The sequence below is a fragment of the Mus musculus genome, chromosome 5, assembly GCF_000001635.26.
Source record: "Mus musculus strain C57BL/6J chromosome 5, GRCm38.p6 C57BL/6J".
Lineage (NCBI taxonomy): Eukaryota > Metazoa > Chordata > Mammalia > Rodentia > Muridae > Mus > Mus musculus.
Genome location: NC_000071.6, coordinates 41,792,166 through 41,809,538, shown reverse-complemented (window position 1 = coordinate 41,809,538; position 17,373 = coordinate 41,792,166). Strand labels below are relative to the sequence as shown.

Below are 17,373 nucleotides of genomic sequence, written 5' to 3'. Positions count from 1 at the left end.
GCCAGGCACTGTGGCGTCAGAGTCCTTAGCACAATTTATTGAACCACCCAGTTCTGTTCCTAGACGCTCACAGACTATGCTGAAAAGAAAGAGAAGCCCCTGTAGTGGGGCTCTAATTTACCCTCTAAGTTGAAACCTCCAGGACCAGACCATGTGTGCCACCCCTCACTCCAAGTCCCCAGTAGAGTGCAACCGCCAATAGTCATGAGGGATGTAAAATGTTGTAAGGCATAAGACTTTGTATAGTTTAAAGTATGATTGCCGAGTAGGTAATTTTATAACAGACATACTTACGAGTTTTGTTGTTGGAGATTTTCTAACTTTTTGGAACAGTCTTGCTATATAACCTTTGCTTCATATGTAGACCAGCTGGCCTCAGCCTTACAGCAGTCCTTCTGCCTCAGCCTCCCCAGTGCTAGGGTTGCCGATGTGTGCTACAGCAAGCTCAAGAGGTTTTATAGCTAAAGAGGTGAACTTGTAAGAGTTCTTTGAGTGAAAGAGAATTCTGAAACATGAATTTTTTCTTATTTTGCTTTTGCCAAAATCATTTTAAAGACAAGGAGAATAAACATTGAAGCATGATAACTTAGTAAGTTAGAATATTTTTCACAAAGCAGGCCCTCTGTATCCTTGAGCTTTTGGGTAAGCTGAAGAGAACATGCCCCCTAGTCCTGACAGCATTGTTGTAAACAGCCAGGTATACACATAACTTTTTAACCTGCCTTTAAGTTTATGTGAGACTATCGAGAAACAACTTGTTTATTGTATATTTAGGTTGAAAAATCAGAGTCAAGAATCAATGAAGAAATTCACTTTGAATCTCAAAACAAAGAAGGTAAGTTAATGAGTTCCACTGTCATAACTTTAATGTTCACTATAATTACTATTTCTTGAGAGTCTTCTATGTACTATGTATGCTCTGTTCCTTTTCACAGATGTTCTTAAGTAGTTTATATAATCCAATCAAGTGAACATTAAGCATTGCATTTGTAGTTTTGGGAATAACTGAGAGAGATTGAGTAATTTGGCTATACAGCTAATTGGTATTTGACCTTAACTAACTACAACAACTTTGCCAGCAGCCTCACTGTGGGTTCAGTCCAGTGTTGGCACAAACTGCAATCTCATGTGATTTGTATGGTAGAGATAGTCACAGGCTCAGTATGATAATAGGTCAGCATATCACATCATGAGTCAGCCCTTGATATACATCACCTCTGAAGGTCACTAGCTCCAAAAAGAGAATTCTGTTCTCAACCAGCATGTGGAGTTTTGTTGGTTTCTGCTAATTTTGTTGATAACTCATATTTGACATAGTATTTTAGACAATAGCAAAACACTGACATTGATTGATAGACACGTGTATGCCCATCACCTCATTTAGCATACCTTAAAATGTAGTATATTTGTCTTACTCAATTGTTAAAATGTTACAAATGTAGTGAGTCCCCATAATAGGGCTACCTTGTTACAATCTCTTTCTCTTTCATCCCATCCAAAGGGAACTACTATTCTGCATTAATTAGGTATGGTTTTAGTTTCATAAAGATATGTAGCATATGTTGCTTTGTTTAGGTGAATGTTAACCACGTTTTACAAACCATTTCCACAGTATTTGCCTATTTTGCAATATGTTCTGAGGTTCTGTTCTCTTTATTTTATGTAAGTCTAGTTACTTCATTATAACAACAGTTAGTATTACATTGTTTGATATGGCACAGTTATTTTGTTTGTTTATTTCTGTTATGTGTTAATATTGCAACCTTTTTGCAGCTTTTTCCAATTGTAGAGTACTATTTTGCATGTCCCTATTCCTCAAAAACATGAGCAGTGTTTGTGAGTTCAGATTTGCTTGGTTACAAGCACGTCATCAGTATACTGAATGCTAGCTTATCTTCAGACGGCATAGTTGTCACTTCACACTTGCATTGTGCCTGACCTCATTAGGCTGTGATGCTTGCTGATCTGATGGCTGTGGTACAGTATGTCATAGGGTTTCTTTGGACACCTGACACTGTTTGCCTGCAAAGCTGAAGTATGAAGGCCTTGAACTCTGCTGTGTAAACTTGAGTTTTGTAGCACTGATCTTAATTCACACAACAGTGACAGACAGTGGAATTTCCCTATCATCCTATTATCCACCAAAAGTTATCTGAACTGTTGTTCACAGTGCCGAGTATATAGCTGCTATTCAAAGGGATGACTAGACAGCTTCCCCTAACATCCAGATGTTTTATTTCAGAGATTTAATATGTTTTTTTAAATATGGTTTTAGTTGTTGTATTTACCATTTCAGAAATATGCTGTGGTAGAAAAGGCAGCACGGAAGCTCTGAGCGGTTGCAGTGTTGAAGCGGATCCTGAAGAGGTGTGTTCCCTAGTTCACTTAAGCGCGCATGTGTTATATGTAGGGTTTTCCCGTAACATGAAGAAAGGTGGTAGGAAGGTTTTCTTTCTTTTTGTGGTTTTGGATTTTGATTGGTTATCTGAAAGTTTCATTTATAATTTGGTTGTTTGCCCTCCTCCCAGTTCTCCATAGTCCTGTACCCATTCAACTCTGTAGTTGCTGTTGTTTTTTAAGCTCTTCAAGACCAATTGTGCTGCTCAAATACTATTTCTTTATATAAGTTAGGTGGATGTTAGAGTCGCTCTCATTTTTGCCTGCTTACTGTTGTGACACTTAGCTACTATGTCCCTGCTATATGGTCAAAGTGCAGCCTTCTTTAAATGACTGGCTCCAGGTCCTGCTACCTATATCATGCTCATTCTTAATTCCAGGTTGAAGAGGAAGAAAAGCAAATATCTCAAAGAAACAGAAAGCCGGATTACTCCTCCTCAGAAGAAGAACTAGGTATTCCTATGGGCTTCTGTTTGAGATGTCAGAAAAGTTACAGTCCTTATACTTAGTAACGTGGGACAAGAAAATAATTAATGAAGATAGTAACTGTTTATTACTTCATAATGTTTGAGGCGAATTGGAGACACCAACAGGATCTTTTCAGACTTGGGTCCAGAAATGAAACTATTTCCTGCAGAAAACCCAACTTGTGGACATCTCACAAATCTCTGTAATGGGGACCTATGACCAGGCCAGATGGCACTGTATGCTGCGATTCTCTTATGGGCAGATAATGGGCAGAGATAATGAGGCTCTTTAGCTGAGGCGCATGTAATAATGCCTCTGCTGCATCCTGTTGATAACATGGCCTAGAACAGCCATGTGATAGAACTTTCTACGAGGGTGGAAATGGTTCGTTGTTACTGGCTCCTGGCTACTAGAGGCTGTTGAGCATTTGGATATGGTCAGTGTGGATGAAAGGCTGGATTGTTTTAATTAATATTTTTTCAGTACATTAGGTAGTATGGGCCATAGTAATGAATTTATAAATACATAATGACACTGCACCATGAAGTTTTCTGTCTTAATGCTGAGCCTGATACCATGAATCCAGAATTTCAGCTTTTCAAGAGACTGAGCAGGAGGACTGGGCCTAGCTGGGCTGCAGAGTAATACTGAAACACATGTTGCTAGTGGCTGCCATGTCAGACATTTCCTAACACAAGCAGAAATGTATTAAATACAAGTGAATGAACATATAGAAAGAATACATATTTTCTCCTTTATAATTAGATGCATGTGGTTATTTTGTGGTAGTAAATTGATTTCATATTTTATATTGAGATACAATTCATGGTACTTTTTAATCTTCATAATATCTAGTGAATAGAGTGTAAAGCTCTGAGAGGTTTACTTCATTTCCTCAAGCAAACCTGCTCCCACAGCCCAGGTCTCAGGCTCAAGGCTGTGCCTCTTGGATGGAACTTATTCAAGTAGCCAAAGCTGCCTCGTCTCTGGGACTCTGAACACTCAGCCCTTCCCTAGACTCAGGGTACCCTGTGAGCTTCTTTATTGTTGTTTTGGTTTGGTTTTCGTTTTGAGGCAAGGTCTGAAGATATAGCTGAGAGTTCCTGAACTCTCAGTGCTCCTGCACCCATTCCTGAGTTCTGGGATAAACTATCCTAGGTTCTCAGAGTTAAGTGATCATGCCCTGATAACATTTGGAAGTTTTGGTGTTTTGTTTTGTTTTGTTTTGTTTTGTTTTGTTTTGTTTTGTTTTGTTTTGTTTTGTTTTATGCTCCCTTTCCAGAAAGCCAGCAAGTCCCATTACATTCTAAAAATATTTAGAATAACTATTGGCTTTAGTGTATCATAGACAAAAAAAAAAAGTCTACTGTCCTAAAATAGAACTGTATTTCAGTTTCAGTTACTTTTTGTTCTTTCGTGATTCTGTCCACACTGATTTACAGATGATAGCCCAGATGTCCTGGATTCCAGAATAGAAACAGCACAGAGACAGTATTCTGAGACTGAGCCACATGACACAAAGGTATTTTTCTACTGATTGGTTTTAAGTTTGGAACCTAGTTGCATCATTGCGAATACTTGTAATTTTTATTCTGCTACATTATGCTTCTGACAATAATCAGCTTGTTATAAAAGATGTAATATGAAAGTTAGATATAATGCTTGCTTACTATTTTGCTCAATGGCCTTATTTCTCAAGATTTTCAGATGTTTTCTTCTGGCTTGCAGTTTACCATAGAAGTCCGTGATAAGTGGGGATGCACATTAACTGTTGATGAGCTGCCTCTGATTACTTTCTGCCCAAGTCTGGCAGCCCCAGATTGGCTTGTCGCTACTTGCCTTCCCTCTGCTCCCCTTCCTTCTAGTCCCAGATGTGCACACTTCCTGCCATGGACTTCTTGAGTGTTCTCTGAGCCATTTCTGAGACTGGCTACTTTTTATCTTCTCTGTCTTCTCTTGTCCATGTTACTTTCCTCTATGCAAATATAAAATCTGCTAAAGCAGTCCTCCTTGTGTCCACAAGGGCTGGGAACTAAATTTAAAAAGGGATTTTTAACAGCCAAAGAAGGAAAAGTAGCGCAGTACCATGAATTTCAGTTGAGTTGTGCCCAGGAAAGAATAGGCTTTTAACTCATTCCTCATTGCCCTGTTCACAGCTAGGATCATAAGCTAGTAAGTACTCTAAATGAAGAGAGAAGCAATTGGAAGATACTTTATTTCCCCTCAATTTCATGTAAGCTTTAAATCATTTATTTAAATCTAATAGCTCAGAGATCGATACAGCATTTGGCTAGAGTACATAGAACCCTGAGCATCCATAGATAATATGTTCTGTATTTTCATTGTTTTCCTGCACAGAAGCTATGTTCAGAAGCTATTTAATATCCCATTTTACAGTAATAGTGATCTGTAGACTAGGTCAGGGGTGATTTTACCATTCCTAAGACAGTTCATGAAGTAAGGATGTATCACTTTTAGAAGCAATAAAGTCATTGTCAAGTTGGTATGACAAAACTAAAAAAAGATAAAAATTGGATTTAGAAAGACCTCAGGCACTGGAAAAGTGGAAATCAGAGAATAAAAATGAGTTCCTACTTGTCATGAGGAGCTAGTAGAATTCTTGAGGGACCTAGTGCTTGCTCTGAAACAGTCATCCCTAACTGGAAATACATTCTGTCCCAGCCATGAAGACAGCCTGAGCAAACACCAGCCAACAAAGGCATGCACCTGTCCTCCCACTATCCAGCACATGAAAAAGCCTAGGGCACATGAAAAGAGTGTAGGTTAGAAGTCACTTTATACATGATCCTGTATAATGTATTAATGAGGACAAAGTAAATAGCTTGCTCTTCAGACAGCTGTTAGGCTCTCTCAGGTGGGCAGACCTTCCATATTCTAAACCCATGCCCTCCAAGACCAAAAGGATATTTAAAAAGTGACAACTGCATCTTAATTCTATTTTTATTTAAAATTATTCTAAAATTCTCTGTGAATATTTAATATAGAAACAGTCTTGGTGTCTGCAGTCATAGAGAGCTACATTGTCTGTCATGAGCTGTAATTCAGTGTCTTGGTACTGGTTATATAAGTGCTTTCAAGGTCCCAGGGAAAGCTGGGTGTTCCACAGGTGAAGGGACTTCAGCATCATGTGATTAGATTTTACAGATAATCAGCTAAGTGAACTTGCAGGCTCTATTAGCCTAGTGTTAAATGCAGTGACCTTCCACACTGAATACCTTAGGACTCCTACAAAGAGAGCATCCATTGTGTAATCACACACAAATGAAAACTGCCTGAGCTCACACTGCTATTGCTAGGAGACACACAAGTTGCTGCTTCTTATCCTCATTACTAGGCAGGAAGAATCTGCCTCAAAGTAGACCCAAAACCACAAATGTTTGGAAAGACAGAGATGTGCTATGATGCAGATGTGTTGGCTTTGTTTGGTACTTATTTAAGTTCCTGAAAAATGGGCCAGCAAGATGTGGATACAGTCATAGATAGATAGATAGATAGATAGATAGATAGATAGAAACAAACAAATAAAATTAAGCTTATTTATTTCCCTAAATATTATTGTTTCTTTATGGTAGAAAACAGTCAACATTGTGTCTTCCATATTTTAATACAATCTATTACTAGTATCTGTAGTTATGCTACTGTGTAGTAAACACCAGAACTGGATTTCCTATTACTTAGCAGTCACCTACCTATCAAAAGATATTTTCAAAAATGCATTGGAAATATGTACAAATATATATATTTATGTTTATAAATGTGTGCATATGTATATATATATATATATTCTCCAATCTCTTTCGTACTCACCCAGAAACAATTTTGTTTACCCATCAAGTTCAATTTGTACTGCCCGTATATTATTGGATATGAGCCCTTGACCTACTGGGGGTGACAATTTAAGGAAAACTGACTGTCCCTCCCTCGGCAGCTATCAGTTGCTAACAGTTCCTGAGGAGCTAGGGGTGGGACTTAATACCTACCCTCCCTCTTGTGCTGGGATTTGATCTGGCCTCAGCTGGCAGTATAGGGTTTGTGTCTACTGTCACGAGCACTGTGAGCTTCTGTATGCATTTACCTGCTCTGTCCAAAGAACAGTTTTATTGTACTCATTCTCCACTTCTGGCTCTCACAGTATTTCTGCTCCTGTGATGATGATCTCTGAGCCTTGGGGATGTGGGATAGATAGCCCGTTTAGGGCTGAGCAGTTAACAGTGTTTTACTTTCTGTACCTTGGCCAGTTGTGGGTCTCTGTGTTACTCTGTATCTACTATAAATAGAAGCTACTCTAATGAGGGTTGAGAGATGCATTTATGGGTATGACATTAAGTCATTAGGAGTCAATTTAATACTGTGTCTATTTAGCAGAAATAGTATGAAACATGGAAAAACTAGGTTTGCTCCAGTCACAAGTTCTTGGTCCAGCAAATAGTTCCAAGTATGAGTTTCATTTTGCAGAGTGGGACTTTAATCAGAAAGTGGTTACACCTGTGGGCATGTCTTGCTAGCCTAGTTGTTACTCTAGCTTTCAGGGTTCACTTGACATTTTGAGCTCAAAACGTTTTTCAGCTACTGATGAATAATTTACCTGCTAGAGGATACTACTATAAATTAGTTCAACTAAATCCCCAGATGTCCTTTTGACATATTCCCCCTTTCTCTTTCCCTATACCCCTCTCCTCTGCCACTCCGTAAAGAAATGCAATTTAGAGTATTTCTTCCTTTGGAGTTTCTCTTAAATGGACAAAGTACATTTTGTAGGAAGAAAATAAAACTAAACCTAACCTTGGTATTTTGTATCTACATCTGCTTTTCTGCCTTCAGTTTTTGTTATCTTCTTTTAACAGTTCCAGTAACTGCAATGATGGTTATATTTTTAAAAAAACATTTATCAAACTATTCTAAATGTCAAATAGGATTCTAAGTGTCAAATAGGAAATTGTTATTGAGAGGAACTCACGGAAGTGTGAATGAATGCAGAGTCAAATTTGAAAATGAGGGGCCTAGCAAACACAGAAGTGGATGCTCACAGTCAGCTAATGGATGGATCACAGGGCCCCCAATGGAGGAGCTAGAGAAAGTACCCAAGGAGCTAAAGGGATCTGCAACCCTATAGGTGGAACAACAGTATGAACTAACCAGTACCCTGTAGCTCTTGACTCTAGCTGCATATGTATCAAAAGATGGCCTAGTCGGCCATCACTGGAAAGAGAGGCCCATTGGACTTACAAACTGTATATGCCCCAGTACAGGGGAACACCAGGGCCAAAAAGTGGGAGTGGATGGGTAGGGGAGTGGGGGGAGGGGGGGAATATGGGGGACTTTTGGGATAGCATTGGAAATGTAAATGAGGAAAATACCTAATTAAAAAAAATTTGAAAATGAAACCACTGGTCTTGTTCAACTTCTCTACAGGAAGAGAACTCTGGAGATGTGGAGGAATTCTCCTCAGTTACTTCAAAGACAAACAGCAGCACTGGCCTGGAAGACAGAGGTGAGGGAGAGCCCTCTGGGATGCCAGGGCCCAGGCCACACAGTGCCACACCTTGCACCAAGTTTCACCTGCTGGAGCATCCTCCTGCCCATTTGTTCCCTCCATAGAGCACAGAGCCTTACGCTTACATTTGTAAAGTTGGCCATTATTTTTAAGTTTCATCCTCTTCTCAAAGTATATCCTTAGTTGGGTGTATTGGTTTAATTATGGTAATTAAATGAAGTATGCATGTGTGTATGTGTGTCTGGAATTGAGCTGGTCCTCTGAAGTATGATGAATGCTTACCTGGTCACCAGCACAGCACTGAGCTCTGCCTTTTCCTCAGATGAATTTAGCAGCAGTGAGGGTACAGGAGAAAAGACTGAGCCAAATGAAGATGATGGCAGCATCAAGTCACAGGAGGTGAGAACTGCTTTTCATATTTATTCGCTCAAAATAACTTCCAGTGTGTCATGTGCCTCTTTGTGAGTTTTTCATAAGTACTTTTTTGGCTGTTTTTAATGCAGCAGGACACTTTTAAACAGTATGCTTTATTAATGTCATTCTGATTAATTTTGTTTGCTTGGTAAATCCTATTTATGTCATCATTAGATAGGATCAATCCAACATTTTGCCAGGGGCAGTGTCAGGTTCCTGGCCTTGCAGCTTAACGCTGCAGAAGGAAATGGGAACATCTGCAGGAGGGCCCAAGGAGACCTAGCTCGGTGAGGCACAGTCGTGGCTTCCAGGAGGTTGCAGCTTCCCCATGCCAGCCATGTCTGCTTCCAGCCCATTCAAGTTGACAGTTAGCTTCTGCGTCAGAGAATGATAGTGGCCTGAGACAGACCTCTAAATCCCAAAGCATCCATTGCTAGTTTACCAACTCTTTAATGGTTTCTTGTGAGAAATTTACTAGATTTTTTTTTTGGTAGGAAATAGCATTTGACCACAGGTAGGTTTAAAAAAAAAACCCAGACATAGTTCTTGTCTGGAACAACACTCACTAAGCATTTGTTACTCGTGTGAGACTCTGGATTCATAGGACTATCAGTACTCAGTAAGCAAGGGGACTACCTACATACAGTAAGAAGAAATACAACTCTAAAATTGCACCTAAGCTGGGCTTCATTCCTATTAAGTTAGCACTGAATTGATTCAAGGGAGGGTGAATTATTCTTTTATTGATGGGGATTTTTTTTCCCTCGTTTTCCTGTTAGGATGATCATCCAATAATTATTAAAAGGAGAAGAGGAAGACCCCGCAAATACCCTGCAGAAACAGCCTTTAAATCAAGTAGGTGTTAGATACATCTTCAAGTTATATACAAGAGCTTTCTAAATTGATCTTCTAAGTAAATTTTTACTTTATTTTTTTAGAAGAAGATTCCAAAACAGAGACTGACATTACCACAGTAAGTAATTATAAAAGATAGGAAAAGAACTATTCAAATATTTGCTCTTGGCCTGTGAACAGCTCGTGTTGTAAACTACTTTGTATTATTTACATACTTCAAAAGACTTTCTTAAAATGTGGCTACCCATTCAGATAATGCCTCGATTTAGTAGTATTTTCCTATGGACAGTTCTGATAGCTGTTCTTGAGCTGATGCCATCCATATGTAGGAGTGCAGTTGTCTAAAGTTAAAGAGCCTTGGTTAAGATACAGAAAGAAATGGACTGTTTTATGTGATTTAGAGTGGAAACTTGTCAAGGGAAGCTTCTGATGGCCTTTGCTGCCTTATGATTTTCTCTTGAATTGTGTTTGTACTCACTATGCACTAATTTTAGTGCAGGGGAACCATCATTGCTCTTTGTGTGGGTGTGGGTATAGTATGTGCACGAGTTCATGTGGGAGCACACATGTGTGAATGCATGTGTGTGCATGTACATGCACACATGAAGGCCAGAGGCCTATATCAGATGTCTTCCTTTTAACTCTCCACCTTAGTTTTTGAGATGGGTCTCTCAGTTAACCTATAACTCATGATATAAATAGGTTGGCTGACCAGTGGAATCTACCCATCTCTCCCACCAACTCTTGGTTACATATGTGCATTTCTGCACTGTCTTAGTCAGGGTTTTTATTCCTGCACAAACATCATGACCAAGAAGCAAGTTGGGGAGGAAAGGGTTTATTCGGCTTACACTTCCACATTGCTGTTCATCACCAAAGGAAATCAGGACTAGAACTCAAGCAGGTCAGAAAGCAGGAGCTGATGCAGAGGCCATGGAGGGATGTTCCTTACTGGCTTGCTTCCCCTGGCTTGCTCAGCCTGCTCTTTTATAGAACCCAAGACTACCAGCCCAGGGATGGCACCACCCACAAGGGTCCCCCGCCCCCTTGATCACTAACTGAGAAAATGCCCCATAGCAGGATTTCATGGAGGCATTTCTCCAACTGATGCTCCTTTCTCTATGGTAACTCCAGGCTGTGTCAAGTTGACACACAAGACCAGCCAGTACATGCACCCAGCTTTTTACATGGATACTAGGATCTCAACTGAGACCCTCGTGTCTGTGAAGCAGGCACATTATTAACTCAGCCATTTCCCAGTACTGCTACTTTATCTCCTTGACTCTGGAGTACATATGCAGTGAAATCATTGTAGGAGGATTTCGTTCCATGTACTTCAATGGCAATGAGCAGTGGCTTAGAAAACATCACTTTTGATTTAGATATTAGCTTTGCCACGTACTCCCAGACCTGTGACTCGTGGCCAGTCATGCACTCCTCTGCTCCCTTGAGTTGTGAAATAGTACAGTACTGTAGCACCAGAGTGCTTCTCATGGTCCTATCAGGCTGCAGACGCAGAGAACCACGTGTGAAACGTCGGACTGACCTCAGGGAAAGCCGACAACTTTGAACATAATTCACCACTGTGGCATTCAGTCTCCAGAGATGTACCAAGGTGCTCGGGAAGAGTCCTGTGTTAGAGACTGGTCAGAATCGAGAGCATCCACACTTGCTAGCTCTGTTTCACTGGCCACAGGAGACAGATCCTCATTACTCTGATTATGTAATAAAGGCCTTAACATTTACTGCTTGTCTTCCTGTATGATAATGACAAACTGTTCTTATTTTTTGCTCATTTAAACTTAGGTAGAACAATCTTCACCTAGTGGCAAACTAAAAGTCAGCCAAGCAGGTATGTTCCAAGCATCCCTCTGCCTGTGGTCTAAGGAGGGGCTGTTGTTTCAGTTCATTTGCAAGAACTTTTAAGAGTGATTTTCTAAATAAGATGTTTTTCCTTCTTAAGCAGGGAACCTAGCCTAGCTGTTAAGGAAGATTTTACAATTTTGTTGTTTCTCAATGAAATAAGTTGACTTTTGGTTTAAAAAGAAAGTTATATATACTTACTGTTTTTTCTGTAGTCTGCAGTTGAGTCTGGGACACTGTCATTGCAGGACAAGGCAGTAGACAAGAAAAGAGTGAAGGCTGGAGATAAATGTAGCACAGTATTGAAGCTGTGGTTTGCTGTATTCTGCTGAGATAATACAGAACAAGTAGCTCTTGAAGCACTGTTACTATGAAGGTTGTTGCTCATGGCAACAACCTACAGAGCTCAGAGGAGTGATAATTTGTAAGAGAAACCTGTGCATCTTACAGACTGAGATCGTAAAAGAATTATTTCAAGTATTTTTGTCCTCATTCCAAAGAGAGAAAATTCCAAAATGTTAATAATGGTTGCCCCTGGATAGGAGGCTAATAGAAGTATTACTTATTATTTAGTCTGTCTTTTCCAGATTTTTAACAGTTTGTACATTTTAATCTCATAGCTTAAGATTTTTAAACGAAATAAAGTACTATCAGTGGATTTAAAGGATTGGCAGTATGCAGAAAAGATGACTATGACAGCTGTTTGTAAATAGATAACAATCAGTTTGAGAATCATGGAGTCTGGCCATCAAGATACATCAAGTACAGAACCCATGGACAGTGTTTGCACGCCTAATTATACAAGCTTTTCATTCTGCTTCAGGTTTTTTTCTTGGCTCTTGGCAAATTAAGGTTTTGTTGTTTTGGTTTGGGTTTGGGTTTTTTGTTTGCTTTGGGAGGGTGGGCTTTTATTTTTGTTTGTTAAGGGAGGAAGAAGGCTTCTGCTTTGGTATGCTTTTTAACCTGATTTTATTATAGTATTTTAAATCTGGACAATAAGAAATCTTTATACATTGAACACACTTTAAAGATTCTGATCTATGTGATCATATGGTGGTTTCGATTTTGTGTTCTTTTCTGACTCTGGGTAATGATGACCAGCTTAGGGCAGACTTTGATCTTATTGAATTAACTTTTCATGGTCGTTAGTGTAGTGACTCTTCAGAACAAAAGACAGCACTGTATTAGCGGAGGACAGCCTTGTCAGGCATCAATGGGAGGAGAGCTCCTTGGTCCTACGAAGGCCCAGTGTAGGGAAATCGAGGGCAGGGAGTTGGGAGTGGGTGGGTGGGTGGGTGTAGGAATACCCTCATCAAAGCAGGGGGTGGGGGAATAGGATGGGAGGTTTCTTGGAAGGGGAGGGGGAAACAGGTAAAGGGATAACACTTGAAAATGTAAAGTTTTTTTTAAAAAGGTCCATTTTGGTACTCACTCGAAACATTGCTAAACTCTTCAATATAGGCTATAGTGGAACTTTCTGGACCCACCATTGGTTAAATAATGATACAGAGACTTATGAATTTTTATTATAGCTTAGACTTTTAGCTGGGTAGACTCTCAGCTAGCTCAATCTAAATTTATCCCCACCACTCTAGCCCCAGGTCCAGCCATGTGGCCAGCTCTTTGCTGGTGTTTCCATCAGCCCACCTGCTGGGTAATCTTCCTGCCTCTGATTCTTCTCCCAGAGACACTCTCTCAGCCTGGAAGTCCTGTTTCCCTTTTCTGCCTATCTGTTGTCTGTCAGATCTTTATGACAGGTGAGGGAGGAAGAGTGTTTACAAAATGCTGAGGCAGGTGATAAGCCATAAGAACATCAGTACCAAAATCTGGCCAGAACTCAGCTCTCTGCTGTTACAGCAGTCAACAATTGAATATACAGAGATAACCTTCACACAGTGCACCCCACAATAGGCAGTTCATTTGTTCTCTGCCAGGAGGCTGAGATTGTGTGGCAAATCATTCTCGGTCAGGGGGTACAGTGGAGCTTGTGATAATATGACTAATTATCCAGTCTCTTTTCTTCTAAACCTCTACCTGACCACTCAGACTTTTAAATTATTGAGAGAAAAAAGGAAAATCCATATTTACAAGAAGCATGCATTTTGGGTGAGTGGTTAGATGAATTTCTATTCCGTCACCACCACACAGGTAGATACAATTCTAGAAATTGCTCTGTATCCATCCATCTTCATTGTGGTGATGGAGTGCCTGAGAGAACAAGTTTGAGAGGGGATGGGATTACTTTGGTTCATAATCCAAAGATTTAAAAGAGATTTAAAAGAAACATTTCCAATCAAAAACCTGAAAGCCTCAGAATCCAAAACCTTTCCAATATTGACATGATAAAGTGGAAAGTTCCATAACTGTCCTGCACTCAGGGTACCGATGCACTAAAAATATTGTGGAGTAGTACCTTCTAGGCATGCGAATGAGGTATATATGAAATAGAAGTGCATTTTATGTCTGTCTTTTTAATATGTATATGTGAGAGTGGGGCGGGTTGCTGTACTTGTCTGCATGCATGTCTGTACCTACCTGTGGAAACCAGAGGACAAGCTCAGGTGCTGTCTTCAGGTATGCCGTGTGCCTCCTTCCAGACGGGGTCTCCCATCAGCTTCCAATCACCCATTGGGTAGACAGGCTGGCCCTGAGCCATAGCATCCCCCCCTCCCCCACCTCATCAGTGTGTTCTAGGGTTCTGAACTTTCAGAGGCCCTTGTGCTTTCAAGGCAGGCACTTTCTGACTGAGCTACCTTCTATGTTTGCATGTAGTCACCTACCTAAGATCTTTTATTATGGTGTTTCCTAAGTAATGAATTATATAATAGTGTATTAACATTGGGATGATGACAGGTAGCAGACTAGATCTACTGTGGAAATTTAATTTCTGGTTTGCTTTTTTTAAAGATGAGTCCAATAAAGAAATAGCCAACCTAGAAGAAAAAAGTACAAGCAATGTAAGTGCTAGTTTTGTTTTGTTTTTTTATCAAAGTGTATCTTCCATAAATAAAGTTGATAATGCCCAGCTAACCACCCTTTCAACTTTAATGCTGCTGTTTCTAGGACGATAGTGAAGAAAAAACAGCAAGTATGCGTCTGAGAGGAAGAAAGCCCAAACGCTCACTGACTTCATCAGATGATGCTGGTATGAGTCTGGTACACTCTTTTCCCGCCCTGTCTCTCTTTAGAAAACAGCAGGCCAACTTCAAACCAACAGAGGGAAAAAAACAAACCAAGAAACACATACATCTGTACATTTTAATTACAGTCTTATTTCAGAATCACACTTTTTAACCAATCTTTTTTGGATGAGGAAAAATCCAGCTGGGTGCAGCTAGAATAAATGTTGCATAAATGTGTGTGAAATGGCTCTAATCCCTGCCAGAAATGGCACATCCCAGATGCTTTTCTGAGCACATGTGAATTTTTTGCAAATGCTGGCTGTGAACTGCATAAGTAAACTATCCCAAATGTGTTTGAGATTAAGGTAAACAGTTGTGAACTGCAAGTACTGAAACTAAAAGGAAGTGGAAAACCACTTCTTCTGCTTCCAAGTTGCTAATATCCTAAGTTCTATTCCATGGCTGTCCTTTGGAAGTGTCTTTGGGAATTGTATAGTCCAGGTGTTACCCTTCTGTCTGAACAGAATCCTCAGAGCCAGAAAGAAAGCGCCAGAAATCGGTGTCTGAAACATCAGAGGACAAAAAAGATGAGGAGTCTGATGAGGAAGAAGAGGAGGAAGAGGAGGAGGAGCCCTTGGGAGCCACCACAAGATCAGCCACCAGATCAGAGGCACAGAGGTAATGGGTGCAACCAGAAGCCTTCAGAGGCCTTGGGCAGCTACTCTGTCTGGAAGCAGCTCTTGGTGGCATGGGACTCTCTCAAAGACGCTTTCTTTCCATGTTTTCGCCTTGACTGTCTCAACTCAGAGAGAATGTTTTTCTGCCTCAGTTGCTGGGGTTACTTCAGAGTCCTTGACTGACTTAAGTGCATGGCTGATGAAATTAGTCAGCTCTCTCCAGACAGTTTCTAAGCATCTACTACCTCAGACAGTGTGTGCTGAGGACCATGAAGGAACCCAGAGGCCCCCACACAGACATCACCTGTGCTGACCCTGATGAACATGTTCCCTAAAGTATGTGCTCTCAAACCCTGATAGAGGTGCAAACCTTCTGGGGGAAAACTGGATATGTGGTCAAATGGGCTTGAAGAAGTCATGATCTCTGCTTCTTCTAAGTCAATGTATGTGAAATCAAATGAAGTATTTTAGGTTTGACAGTGTTCTAAAGGAAGTAAGCTGGTTGTATATTTAGCCACCAGAGTCCTCCCCAGACCCTCCATGTTGTTGGTGCACCTGTTAACACCAGCAGTGCCGTTCTCCACTTAACACTTAGAGATGATGTGTGTGATGCTGCATGGCTCTCCCTAGTATTCACCAGTATTTTCCATCTTCAGTGTCATTCATACACTGTGGGTCTTGGCATAATCTTCTGTAATATCATTCTCCAAAATTAATATAAAAGAACTGAAATGTTTATTTTGAAAGTCTTACCATTAACACCTATCTCACCATAATAGAATAGTAATGTAGTATCATGTTTATAAAAAGATTTAAAATCAACCCATTTCTAAACCCTCCAAACATAGACATTATTAGCCTCTGGTGACAGAGTTTGATTTCTCAAGAGTCGGATTTAAAATACAAAAGACAAAATCAAGGAGCTTCCATGAGTAACCTTAAAATGGTGTGGTGTTTGGGCTTTTGAAGAGAGGGGTTGGAGAGGAGGAATGGGCGATAGGAATAAAGTGACTGAACCATGAGCCCTAGTGAGAGAAAGTGAGCACGTCCTATGGGTGCACCACTAGGACCCTATGTACCTCTGCGACTCTTAGGCTGAAAGTCCTGGGACTCCTTCAGTGTAGTGGGACTCAACTTCAGAAAGTTCATTAGACTTTCTGTCTTCCAGAGAATATCTAAAAGTTACTAGCAGGCTTGCCTTTTAAAATAATAGCCTAAGTTTATTATATACATGTATGGCATCGTTTATGATAAGGAAAATACATTTTTAAAAGAGTAAGTCATTTATTATGTAGGTTAATGGTCATTTGAGTTACCAGTATTGTCAAATTCTTTAGGAATGTTTGATTTATTCACAGACTCTTTCTGTTTGGTTTAAATTTCTCGGCATTGGTTGGTCGGTCCCAGGGCTTTAGTATCTTCATGGTTTCCCAGGTGCTCGGGGTCAGATGTATGCTTTGTGATCCTCTTGTATTGCTGACCTTGGATGCCTGAGCCACAGTACCTCCTCTGTATTGGTCATATTCTTGTGCATACTGCAAGGGCAGACGAACCTCTTCTTCCCTGGCCTTCTCTTCCTGGCACTGTAGATGCCAGCCTCCCTGTGACTTCTGTGTGTTTGAAGTTCTACTCTTGGGACCTCATAATAATTCCCGCAAGTATTTGAGGGCAGTTTCCAGGCCTTGGTGTCCTGAGCTTCCTTAGCAGTGTTTGCTCTCTAATCTGTATCCTCTCTAAGAAACAAATGGTCCACACCAGGTGTGGACCAAAAATCCAGAAGGGCTGTTCTGCTGATCTTACAGATACTGATACTCAGGATGCACCTGAACGGGAATTGCTTCAAATTGAATTGCATACATACCATACATTGAATAAGTCCTTTTCTCCCTTTTCTCTGGAAAGTCAGCTTCTCCCTTAATCGGATTTCTGTCTTGTGTAACTGACTACTTGGAGCATTTAGTGCTGTGAATCATGCCCTCAGTGACCTTAGCCTCTTGCTCTGTTTGATGAGCTCTTTGCTAGCCTTGTCAGCCAGCGTATTTGCTATTTTTCAGAGTCATCT

The 17,373-nt window shown here is 40.4% G+C and overlaps 1 protein-coding gene across 11 annotated transcripts in view; it reads left to right on the top strand.

The window, feature by feature from the left end:
* Bod1l (biorientation of chromosomes in cell division 1-like) overlaps positions 1–17,373 on the top strand; it is a 56,818-nt gene that overhangs the window by 34,817 nt on the left and 4,628 nt on the right. For all 11 annotated transcript variants that reach the window (XM_006504050.4, XM_017321065.1, XM_017321064.1 and 8 more), the window contains 12 exons: positions 775–835; positions 2,297–2,367; positions 2,778–2,850; positions 4,308–4,387; positions 8,299–8,377; positions 8,703–8,779; positions 9,574–9,649; positions 9,733–9,767; positions 11,456–11,501; positions 14,420–14,469; positions 14,576–14,657; positions 15,159–15,312. In XM_006504050.4, the coding sequence (XP_006504113.1) occupies positions 775–835; positions 2,297–2,367; positions 2,778–2,850; positions 4,308–4,387; positions 8,299–8,377; positions 8,703–8,779; positions 9,574–9,649; positions 9,733–9,767; positions 11,456–11,501; positions 14,420–14,469; positions 14,576–14,657; positions 15,159–15,312 (884 nt within the window). The remainder of the gene's footprint in view (positions 1–774; positions 836–2,296; positions 2,368–2,777; positions 2,851–4,307; positions 4,388–8,298; positions 8,378–8,702; positions 8,780–9,573; positions 9,650–9,732; positions 9,768–11,455; positions 11,502–14,419; positions 14,470–14,575; positions 14,658–15,158; positions 15,313–17,373) is intronic.